General features: G+C 43.5%; 1 protein-coding gene across 7 annotated transcripts in view; it reads left to right on the forward strand.

Annotated features, from left to right (window-relative positions):
- Positions 1-411: 411 nt before the first annotated feature.
- CREM (cAMP responsive element modulator) overlaps positions 412-12423 on the forward strand; it is a 54395-nt gene continuing 42383 nt past the window's right edge. For 6 of the 7 annotated variants that reach the window (XM_068404483.1, XM_068404481.1, XM_068404486.1 and 3 more), the window contains exons 1-3: positions 412-547; positions 5642-5754; positions 6420-6543. In XM_068404483.1, coding sequence (XP_068260584.1) covers positions 5714-5754; positions 6420-6543 — 165 coding nt within the window. In that variant the 5' untranslated portion in view covers positions 412-547; positions 5642-5713. The remainder of the gene's footprint in view (positions 548-5641; positions 5755-6419; positions 6544-12423) is intronic. The other variant, XM_068404482.1, reaches the window with a different exon arrangement.

The following is a 12423-nucleotide window of genomic DNA, read 5'->3' on the forward strand; positions in this document are numbered from 1 at the left end:
GCTGGGCCCTGCGGGGAGGCCGCTCCGCCGGGGGCCAGCGCGGCCCAGCCAACCACCCTTATCGGCGGGGCACGACGAGCGGCCGGCACCGCGCCCCTTCTATCGCACACCTCGAGTGCAAACCCCGTCCGGGGAGCGAGGCCGGCCGCCGGTGAGGCCGCCCCGGCTAGTACCCAGCTCCCCACCACCCGCCTGAAAGGCCCCCCGGGCCGCCAACCGCCCCACGGCAGAGTTGAGGCCCGCCCCGCCCCCACACCAACGGCTCGTTCCGCCCCCGAGCCATGACAGTTGCTGCTGGCAGCCCCGCGGCGGCGGTTGGCCAGCCCGCCAGCCGTTGGGCGCCCTGTAACCAATCGGCAGCGGCGCCTAAGACCCGGCTCCTCCTCCTTCCGCGGCCGCTGGGGCTGGGACTCGTCGCAGACGCCATTTCCTCAGCGCCCCCGCGGCGGCGGGGCTGCATCAGCGCTGACGTGGGGCCGATGAGAGGCTCCGCCCGGCCCAATCCCCCCCACCCCCTGTGACGGGGGCAGCACGTACAGGGCGGCGGGTGAGTGCGGGAGGGGGCGGGGACACGTGTGCGCGCAGCCCGACCCCCTGCGGGCCGGCAGCGGGGGAGCGCAGAGGGCTGCGTCTGGCGCGGGCACCGCGGAGAGGCGGGCAGGGCAGCCGAGGGCAGCCCAGGGCAGGGGAGGTGAAGGGGAGGACAGGGAAGGAAAAGGGAGGGGAGGGAAGGGGGCGCTGTGCCGCTCGGCTCAGTCCCCGCCGCCGGGACCGCGCAGGACGGTGCGGAGGCGCGTCCCCGCCGGCTGCCGGGAGCGCGCCCTGCTCAGGCAGGGCTTGCCTGCTTCGCCTGCCCGGCACGGTTGTGTCGAGTGGCCCCGAGAGGGCTCCGCAAACGGGGAAGCGGGGCGTGCGGGGCGCCCTGCTCCGTTACAGCCCAGGAGCCGAGGTGCCCTCCGGGCCCTGTCAGGCTGCGACTCGGGCCCTTCCTGCGGAGCGAGGCTTGGGGAGACGTGCTCGACTGGCCTGGCGGCGGTCCGGCCCGGGAGGGGACGGGCCAGCGTGCCTGCCCGCTGCGGGCAGAGGGCCCCGGGACGGCACGTGCCCGGCGGGGTGCCCTGGTGGAGGGGAGGGCGCTGGCCGTGGGAGGTAGGCCGTGGTGCTGGTGGCTTTTACCCCCCAGTCCGGTAGGCCTGCTTACAGCTGTGCCCATAGGGTTTTCCGAGCTGGGGCGGGAAAACAGGTGGCAGAGGATCACAGGGGGCTTCGTGAGTCCTACGTCTTGCTTAAAGTTTGGGGGTTTTGTCTACATCCACTGCTTCCGTGTCAGCATCTTTCTTGGTGCTGAGTGGAGCAGTGTGACTTGTAGCAGTTAAACGATTCCACAGGTACTGACACATAAATGATCCTCTAACCTGTTCAGGGACCGGTTGGCCTATTCTAAACGGGGACCATGTGTCCTCTTCACAGCAAACTCAGCACTGTCTTGTCTGCATTATTGAGGTGGCAGATGCAGAGTGACAGCATGCTTGTGCTTATGGTACTGGCAGGTTGGGCTGCTAAATTTTTTTTTTGAGGATTTTGTTAAGATATTCTAGGAAGAAAAGGATGAAGAAGAAAATGAGGAAACACATTAGTGTTTAGGAGACACAGGAAACTTAGTATGCTGCTGATACTGAAAACTTAACAAAGATTACACTTTCACGGTCTGGTCGGTTGCACTGTTGTTCTTTTTACCTGGCTGAGTGCTGTGACCACCTTGCCAGCTGGTGTGCTTCACAAAGCAATGTAGTAAAACAGGTCATAGACTTCATCCCTGAAATCACAATGCTCTTCTGACACTAGTTCGTTCTGAGAGTTTCCACGCTTACCGTGGGGTCATCAATAAATGCAAAGCAGGTGTTTGTAAATTCACATCCTTGCTTTCTAGTAACTTCCTTGTGAATAAAAGCCTTCAAAGAGATTTGGAGCAAGGGCTGAAACATATTTCTTAAGCCTCTTGCAATTTGCTTTGCAATAAGCCACTTTTGTAAACAGCCTCTGATGTAAAAAGTATTATTGAAATAAAGACGTTCTCTTTCAAATGTCTCTGGGTATTTAATTAGACAGTCACACATCTCCAGTTATGCAAAATACTGTACCAATTTGCTTATGCAGTTTAATTTCACCAACAGACATTAAAGATTTATATTAATAGTCAGTAATGTAATTGTAAAATAAACAGCAGTATTGGGGGGAGTGAAAGGATTTTTTGTGCTCTTTGTTACATAAGAGCACATCCTGATAGGGATGCTATCCTTAACCTGTTATCTATGGGCATGAATATAAAAGGTTCACACCTTTAGCTATAAATGACTTCCAATTTTCTAGGTCACCTGGGCAACATTTTCCTTTAGCTGATGCTGTCTGTCAGTATTGTCCCATCAGGGAAGCTGCTGCCATCAGCTGAAGAAGCTTTTGATGTGCACTAATATGCATCTTCTTAATTAGTGTTTACCTGCTACTGACCTGTACCTTAGTCTCAGTGACTACACATGCTAATATATATTGAAATGTTACTAGCTAGTTAACACTTAAACCTCCTGCCAGATTCTGAAGGTTTCTTTGCTACTTTCTAGAAAGCAGCAGGTATCTTTGTTTACATTATGGAAAGCCATTTTTGCCCTCTTTTATGGGAGGGGAGAGGTATAACTTGTTTATTAATGTAAAAATCCAGACTAATATTTAAAATTACTGTTCAGTGGTGGTAAGGAACCAAAGTGGAAAATGTAAGAAATGAATGTATTAATACTGTGTATGAGACTAAAGCTTGTATATGGTTACTCATACAATGAAGAAAAACATTATGTAATTTTAAACGGGACCTAAGACCATATACTTTAAAACTGTTTGCTTGGTTTTCCTTTAAAGTAGGAGGAAGGTAATGTAAAGTTTAAAGTGTGATGTATGCTACTACTGATACACTTTTATAAAACATTTTAAGTGTTTGGCAAAAGGTTTTTATTTTTTCTTCCTTTGAAACTTAAAACCAATAAATATGATAGAATTTGCTTGTGATGTAGACTGAGTGTGATACATGTGGAAACTGTTTATGTTGGTAGTTTCTGGATTGGATTAATAACCGTTTCTTACCACAGTCCGTATTACTGATATTTTTGAAAAAAAACATAGTCATGATCTTGCTCTGTATTTTTCTGTATATTTATTGAAAACACTTCATAGTAAAATGATATATGAGAAATACAGGAAATACAACACCTGTACAACTCAGGTTATAGAAATTAGCTTATGAGCACTACAAACAGTGATAACCTGGACTGGACTGTGAAATTCAGGAGTTCCTTAGCGTGCGTGGTCTTGAGCTGTGCAGAAACCTGCATGAAGTGACATGTGACAGCCCTGTGTGGCTGTACCATTTTAAACCCTGTGGGCTCAAATGACTCCAACTGACCTTCACCTGCAAGTTTAGTAATCCCCTACGGTTATGTCTACCGAAGATTCCTAATCTTGTGCCATGCCTGAATTATGATACTAATGTGCTACATTTTGTCTTTAGTCATCTTTCTCATTGAAGTTTTATGCCAAGATAACTAGTGTGTCTTTTAAAATTCCCCATGTCCTTTGTTATTTTTGTTTCGCTTTCATAGACTTTAGTTGGGTCTTTGTATTTGGATGGCATTTTTAGTCAAGTTTACAAACATACTACAATTACCAGGTTGTCAAAAATAAGTGGATTTTAGCTTAGCTAGAAAGAGTATTTTGCTGTGTTCTAGGGTAACAGATGCATTTTATGGCAGTCAAAAAAAAATAATTAAAAGCAGTATACAAATTTTTGATTTTACTCCACTTTGCTAAAGATTTAAAGTAGGCAATCATTTGTGTTAAGAGTCAGAGTATACACAATTATAGATGGAAAATCTATTTAAATTCTTAAGTTTTTCATGTATGTCATAAGTCTTAATTATATTTGTCATTTCACTGGCATGTATAATAGTTGCTGTTGTTTTTCTAAAGCAAATAATCTAAAAATACACTCCTTTTTCTGTACTGTATTTTGTGAAGTATTAGGAATAACTTTTTATTAGATTTTCTGCTACGCTGATGCTCTTTTCATAGCTATTTGCTAACTCAGTTACTGGAGCACAGCAGATGAAAAGACTGGGAGACAAATCTTGATAATCAAGGTAGTAAAAATAAATACATTTTTATAGTGTTCTGCAATCAATGAGAAATTAAGCTAAAATTTAGAAAGTAAACCTATTTTTCACAGCGGGAAAAATGGCTCTTCCCAGGTAAAATTTCTATGGAATGCATTAAGTGGGAATAAAAATACCTGGGGTTGTTTCCAGCAGTAGGTTGTCTGTGACAGATGGCTTTGGATAAGAAGATACTTCAGGGCCTGTATAAAGTGAATTAATTCTGACTCTATTGCCATCTTTAGGAAGAAATTGCAATGAATATGTTGCCACTACCTATGCATTATTTAATCTTGCTTGGTGTGTGAGCTGTTTTGAAGCTTATGGAGGCATTCTTACATGAATCAGATAGGACTTTCATGTTTGAGACTCTACGGATGGTCCTGGTTTACTAAGGAGGAACATTTTTTTTTCTACTTTTTTATTACTATTGTTATATTGGATGTATATATAAAACTGGAATGATTTAATAAGATAAACATCTTGTTATGGAAAATTATGGTGGAAAGCTTGGTGAAAACATTCTCCCTAGAGTTGCTCAACTTTGGTGAATTTCAGTGGATCTTTAATTAGATTCTATCTAGAGAAAAAGGTAATTAGTGATAACTAACAAGACAGGAATGTAGAAGGATTTTAGGTGTAAAATGTCTGCTTATGAATGTAATCTGAATTGATTCTGGCACAGAGTGTGTAACTTCTGTTGGCAGAAATACTAATGTTAACCCATAAAACCTTGAATTGTGTACAGCTTGGCTACCACTAGCCATAGTGCTATAGCGCCTGAGGTCGTGCTTGCAAAGCAGTCTGTTAAGTCCGGTTGGTAGAATACCGTTAGAGGAATACAAGCTAGAACTATGTTTCTCTGCATCGTTGTGACTGGATTCCTTTTTTTATTTTAATGCCTTTATTCTAGGCAAAAAGAGTGATTTTTTTTTTTTTTTTTTTTTTTAATATTTATTCTCTTTGAAGATTTTGGAATATTCTGTAAAATAGTGCCGCAAAAGGAATTGGGTTTACATTTGATTTGATTTAATGTAGTTGACTTTTAAAATGTGGGACTAAATTCAGGACCCTCCGTGTCAGGCGTGTGGCAGACTTCCTTCCCAGTTTCTTCTCTCAGTGTAAGACCTGAGAAGAAGCTCCAGTAACTATCAGCTGGTTGAAACAGTTGAACTTTGAGTTCAGAGGGGCTTGCCATCCCCTAGTTACAATAACGGAACCTAAGCAAGCAAGATTTGCTGCATCTGAAGTCCCACATCAATATCACGTCTTCCTTTTGCGGCCTCAATTCCTTGTGTAAGTAAGGTGTAGGTGGGAGCATACCCGTGGGGCGTCCTGCCTGACCCTATCCTGTGCCTGACCCTGTCCTGTCTCTGTTTGTTTGTAAACTGACCTGTTGCCCTGGCAACGTTTGTAACTTCACCTGTTCCATCTTGCCGTTTCAGTGCAGGGTTTGGTAGGAGAGAAGGGGAGCCGAAGAGAACCGAGCTCTTGTTTTAAAGCACACACCTTCCGTTATGACTAAGTGTGCCAAGAGATATGGAAAAGCAACTGTCAGGTAACTGCATTTTTATACAGCAGATATATTTGGAAGCTTCCTCTGTGGAGTTTAAAAACTCAGTTTAAATTGAGGGTCAGGGAGTTGCTGTTTATTCTGTGAAACTTACCCTACTTTTAAATCTGCAAAATGAGAAGAATCATTGTGGATCTTGAGCCACGAGTAGTTTTCATATAATTCAAGCATAGATCCCAGCTAGGAGTCGGTATCTCAGAAGGTTCAAGAGGGCTGTAGCAGCACATGGCTGCTGGTCAACTTGAGCCTTGTCCGGTGGGAGACGTGAGGCACAAAGGACTGGCTGCAGGCAGTGCTGGTGAGCCGCTGTGGAGCGCTGTGCTCCCAGCCCTGCTGTGGACACCGCATGAGACCCCAGGACTCTGTGCTTGTCCCTCCCCCGAGAACCATTTCCAGAACTGCCCCTCCTTGCGGCTTTCCAAAATACTTGTTTTGGAGCTCCTGGCTGTATGAATGAATATTTTAATATGGGGGAATGGGAAGAAAGGACTTAATTAATCTGATAGTTTTGAGAGAAGTCTCTTTATTTTCTGTTCGTTGTTAGTTGTCTGCTCCAAATATAAAATAGTCTGGAATTGCTGTTTTCTCCCTAGGTGCCTAATATACCTCCCTGTACTGCATTATTTAGATGTGTATGTACTTACTTTTAGACGGATGACCATGGAAATGGTTGAATCACAACAGGATGACAATGCAGTGGATTCTGTGCCAGAGAAAGATGCTGGACACCTTCAGAATCAGTCGGGTCGAAGTCAGATTTCCCCAGGATCTGAGGTAAATTGAAATGTGGAAAGATGAGAAGAATCAATAAAGTGGTATTCAGAACTGCTATGATTTTTAAATTATCAATTTGTATTTCTCATGTTCTATAAGTCTTGTTATTAAATAGGAAAAATATAGGAAAGGTATACTGAAAACTATGCTTGTGGTATTTAACAAAGGGCTAGGATAACATCAGGTCTGTTAAAAGGTAACACTTTTCGGAGACCAGGCTTTTCAGAGTGATCAGTAGGCACTTTTTTCCCTGCCCCGCTTTTACAAGGTGGTTGTTTGTTATGGAGATGGGAATAGGGTCTTAAAGAGTTGAGGTGGCTGAAAGATCAAACATAGCTAAAACGTGTGTGTATCTTGAAGATGTGGTGTATAACAAAAATGAAAAATGAATAAAAATAACCATGGTTCTTTCCTAGTTCCAGTTTTAGTACAGAACGTGTTTCATCTTCTTGCAAATACATTTTTAATGTTTTGTTTCATCCCTGTGCATCCAATAACAGCGTCTGGAGTTCTAAAAATATACCTTACATGTTCTGTATGGTAGCCATACCTGGAGTCTTCTTCGGTAGTTAATGGATGAAAGATGACATAATAATAGTTCTCAAACATTAAAAATATGCACTGAAACGTTCAGTGCTTGAGAGAAAGTGTTCTTGCAAGTACTAAGATTTATAGCCTCAAGGAGCTGTATAGACCCGTTAGAAGGATCTTCAAAAACCCTTCATGAAATAAAGGAACTGTTTTTAAAAAACATCTTACAGAACTTTTTCATCATCGGAAGTTACTCGGTAAGATTTGATGCCATGTATTTGGTATGTTAGATACTTGATTTACATTATAGGTATATTTTCAAGACTGAATGCAGCTGCTTTTTGTTGGGTCTTCAGACACAAAGTAGACTGCAAAATATTTATGAATGCTTATTTGTTGGTTTTGTTACCTACGGCATTTGTTGTGGTTTTGATACCTGCAGCATTGGGAATACTGTTTGTTTTTTTTTTCCTTTAAGAATGGAGCATGGAACCAATAATTTTATTTGGTTTGCTCTGTTGATGTCATCCCCTCATTTCTTCTTTCATTGATAGTTCAGTTCAAATTTTGTGTTTTAACTTGATAGGATGATTTACATGTAAAATCTGTTGGCTTGTGCAATAGTCTTTGAAGAAAATACCTGTGAATTCTGTCACTTGGGACTTTTAATGTTGGTCTAGAGACAAAGCTGTCACTGATGCTGTAGGAGGGCTTCTGCCGAGTGCCCAGGGAAAACACTTTAGCACAGAATGGTTGGGGTTGGAAGGGACCTCTGGAGATCATCTAGTCCAACCCCCTGCCAAAGCAGGTTCCCCTAGAGCAGGTTGCACAGAGTTCCATCCAGGCGGGTTTTGAATATCTCCAGAGAAGGAGACTCCACAGCCTCCCTGGGCAGCCTGTTCCAGTGCTCTGTCACCCTCAAAGGGAAGGAGTTTTTCCTCATATTGAGATGGAACTTCCCATGTTTCAGTTTGTGCCCATTGCCCCTTGTCCTGTCACTGGGCACCACTGAGAAGAGTCTGGCCCCATCCTCTTGACACCCACCCTTAAGGTATTTGTAAGTGTTGATAAGATCCCCCCTTAGGCTTCTCTTCTCCAGACTGAACAGACCCAGCTCCCTCAGCCTCTCCTCATAAGGGAGATGCTCCAGTCAATTTAATGCTTGAGTGCTGTATGTGAAGGTTCAGCCACGCTGGGCATGGGCCTCAGGTCTTTCACGTAAAACTGATAACTCTGAAGTGCTGATGGAGTTTGGTCAATTAGCACTAAAATGAAACACACGCAATTCAGTTTGAAGGCTCAGTATAATAGTCTGGACTTTACATCTGGGAGTCCCTCCTTTTGGTCAGGTGGCCTAGAGAGCTGGCCTGGACCTGTCAGAGCTCCTCTGCGCTCATAGCTGGAGTCCATGTCCCTCTCCTGGGCCATCCAGAAAAGTGGGGCTGATGCAGTTGTGCCACTCTGTGAAAAACAGCGAAGCTGAGAGGGCTCTGGTGGAGAGCCCTGCCGCCTCAGCCACCGGGCAGCACTGCGGGCCTGGCTGGCCGCTCCCTGGGCCCGCCGGCCATGCTGACGCCCGCCCTGCCCGGGGCAGCTGGGAGACTGCCACGCCGTGAGGCCCAACTGCCACAGCCTTTCTTGTGGTAAAGTGGGCTCCAACGGAAAGCTGGTTGCTGAAAGGCCTCGTTGTGACATTTATTTGGCCTAAGATGTGGAGGACTTTCTGGCCTTACGTTCCCACCTGGCAGGTCCTGAAGGTGAGGCGCTTTGTCATGGTGAGGGTTAGAGGTGGCCATTGGGAGGTTAACTGCTGTGTGAGGCAGGGACCTCGTGTGGGACATCTCCCATCTGCTTTTGCTGGTGTGGAATGGGGAACTCAGGGTGTTCCTGGGGAGTTCGTGGCTGTGCTGCTGGTCCGGCATCTGTCTATTTTGACTGTTACAGAAGAGCACAGATAGCTCCTTCTCCCTCTTTGGCCTCTGGAGGAGTGCAGTTAAGACAAGACAACCACTTAAAGTGATTGAAATGTACCTTGCACCAACTTCCAATCACCTCCTACTAATTTTCTTGCAAATATGCAGAAATGTGAGCAAAGGATAATGACTTGGTCCTTACCGGGAGGTAACATGCCTGGTCACTGAAACTGAGGGCTCCTTTTCGGACGTCTCTGTGGGGTTTTTTTGTTTGTTTTTTTTTTTCAGCCAAATATTTGTTCAACCTTGGTTTTGTTCAGTCAGAAGTAAAGCATTTTAGTACGCTATCTTTTAATACTCAATTTAAAGTTTTCTGTGTATTATCAAAGAATCGCAGAATGGTTGAGGTTGGCAGGGACCTCTTGAGATCTTCCAGTCCAACCACCCCTGCGCAAGCAGGGTCAACCAGAGCAGGTTGCCCAGAACTGTGTCCAGTTGGGTTGTGAATATCTGCAAGGATGGAGTCTCCACAACCTCTCTGGGCACCTGTGCCAGTGTTTGACTGCCCTCACAGTGAAAAAGGTGGGGGTTTCTTATGTTCAGATGGAATTTCATGGTTTTTAATTTGCTCATTTTTTTGTTTAATTGTGACTTTGGCCAGGGAACAACTAGCAAAATGCTGAGGGATACAGCTGCTTAGGAGGTGGGGTTTTTCTGGGTTTTTCCCTCCTCTGGAGTTCAGGCTTTTTAAAGAAAAGTTTTAAAAAGATGGACAAGGTATTCAATAAGATGATAATCTCTGGAGGGCAGACAGTGTTTTATGCTGGAGCATTCTTAATGTCTCCCCTGTTGGGAGGGAGGGGAGACATTAAGAATGTCTGGGCTGGAGCACTGTGGTGTGATGGGATAACCTACAATGCTAAGGAGGACCTGTTACACCTTATTAATAGAGAAAAGATAGTATTTTTTTTCCTAGCTTGTGTAATAGATATTGCTATATACTCCTACAATTTTTTGGTGATGAAAGTAAAACTGCTTTTGCTGCAAAAGCAAAAATTAGTAAATTAGAAACTAGCAAAAATGATATGCATCTTTCATCCATTGAGGCAAAATTGACGATTTCTGTCTTTAAAGAGTTATTTTTAAAATAAAATTAATTAATGTAGAATAAGATAGCATTTATGGTTGAATTTCTTGCATCCCTCACTTTCAGCTAGTTAATGAATTGACACAGTATTGTTCTGGTGATCCAGACACCAAAAGAATTAGGTAAGAAAATACTGATTTGTAAAAAAATGGTATGGTTGTCTTAAGAAGCTGTGGGAAATGTACAGAACACTTGTACAGAAATTTGATGCCTTTTCTTTGGGGAAGAACAAAGGTGCAAGGTGGAAATCTTCTCAGCCTGTTTTGAGATGGGCTTCATGGGTTCTGTCTCGCATGCGTAGATCTTATATTAATACATATAGGGCTGTTCTTAAAAGGAGCTTAATCTGGATTGAAATATTCTGATAATGTTGATGATAGTCAAACTTGTATCTGGGATGGGTATATCTGCACTGGTGTTCAAAGAGAAATAAGATGTTTCTTTTGCAGGATTTCTAGAGGCCACATATGCATTCTGTGTTGCCCTGACTCAGTTACGCTAAATATAGCTATAAAAACATAAGAGGAATGTACTTAGACCTTTTTCAGATTTTACAAAATACTTTCAGTTGTGTTGGTTTTTTTCTTTAATCCTACATCCTTGATGGGCTCTATCAGTAGAGCTGTCTGCTGTCTTGGTCTGAGATACTGTTGACCTCTCAGTGCTGGCCCTGAACTAAACATGAGTCAGGATTTACAATGTGAGAACTGCTGTCAGGGCAAGCAGAAGGAGTTTTCCAGAGCCTACAGGTTTAGCACTTTTGGGATATTCTCCTTGTGGGCTCTTGGCATCAAACTTTGTGTTAAATCTTGCTCCCAACAGATTGAGTCCTGTAGAAGTTTGCCAGGCTGTTGTAAATACGGCTCCAAAACCAGCCTGCCAGATGCAAGTCAGGACCTTTAGCAAAGCTGATGTTAGAGCATTATAAACCTGCAGCCTTGTCACCATGTTGTGGTTCATCAAGGGTATGCTGTCACCAAATGGCTGAAATCAGCCTAACCTTGTCTTCCTTAAAGCTACGTGCTGCTTTTTTGGCATTAGCTTTGGAATTGACCAAAGCTTCCCTGTTTTCAGATTTTCCTTATAGAGGCTACTCAGTGCCTGAGTGTGGTGAGTCCTTTGCTCTTTTATTAGGTGAATCCAGTATGGGTTTGCCTTGTCTTTTCCTTTTCCAGAAGTACTTTTCACTTTACTTCTGGAGTCCTTGTCGTCTTTAGATTCTACAGCAGGGACAGAAATCAGATGCAGCTGTGCACTGCATACTTCATAACAGCAATGCCTGAGGTATGAGGCGTTGAATGTGAACAATAACTTCTGTAGTACTCTGTAGGGAGAACTTATCTGACCTGGGGTGATGAGAGTGCGTACATCCACAGTATAACTGTGCAGATGGAAATGCATCTTGAAGTCAGATAACTGATGAGTAACTTCCTTTTTTTGAAAGAATGTGTGCTGTATGAGGGTAGTTCATGATCTTTTTTGTTGGCTACTTTTGTCTCCCCTCTTGGAAGACGGAGAACTTCTATTTCCAAACATATGAAGTATGGGACCATACTGCTATGACGGAATGCATGGTTGCTATTTGCAGAAGCTGTTAGAATTGACTGTTGCATACCTAAGAGGATAGAAGCCAAAAGGACAGATTATAACATCTGAAGTCTCTTTGCCATTGCCACGGACATAACCCTTACGCTGTTCAACCAGGTGCTTAATGTGTTAAGTGTTACCTCACCCTCTGTTTCCTGAGTTGCTCCTGTGCATTGTTTTCAGTCATTGTGCCAGACAGCCCTTGAAGTAATGATGTTAAAGGTAGCATTGCTCATCACTGATGTCAGAAAGTAATTTTTTTGCCAAGTCTGTTTCAGTCAGCATTTATGCATGATAGCGTCAAAAGGTTCTAGTATTTTGGTTAACACGGGAATATTAAATTTGAAAACAATGTAAAGGGAAATGTGAATTGGAATTGTTTTAAAAATTTCTAATATTTATGAGAGATGCAGAATATGAAGTTGGAAAGAATTTTTTCAGTCTTAGTTATGGGAAACAAACCTAATACAAAAGAATCACAGAGATTTTAAAGTAAAGTTTGTAGGTTACACATTGTGTTATGTTTGGATATTTGTGGAAACTCAGCAAACAGTGATCAAAACAAATTGAGCTATTTATAATAGATATAAATGAACAAACAAATCACTTTTGGTTTGATGCAGTTTTAAAATGCTACCATCTTCTCTTCCCTCAACCCTACCCCCATATTTAATATCTTATCTGAATTAATGGGAACAAAAC

This window comes from Nyctibius grandis, chromosome 7, assembly GCF_013368605.1.
Source record: "Nyctibius grandis isolate bNycGra1 chromosome 7, bNycGra1.pri, whole genome shotgun sequence".
Lineage (NCBI taxonomy): Eukaryota > Metazoa > Chordata > Aves > Nyctibiiformes > Nyctibiidae > Nyctibius > Nyctibius grandis.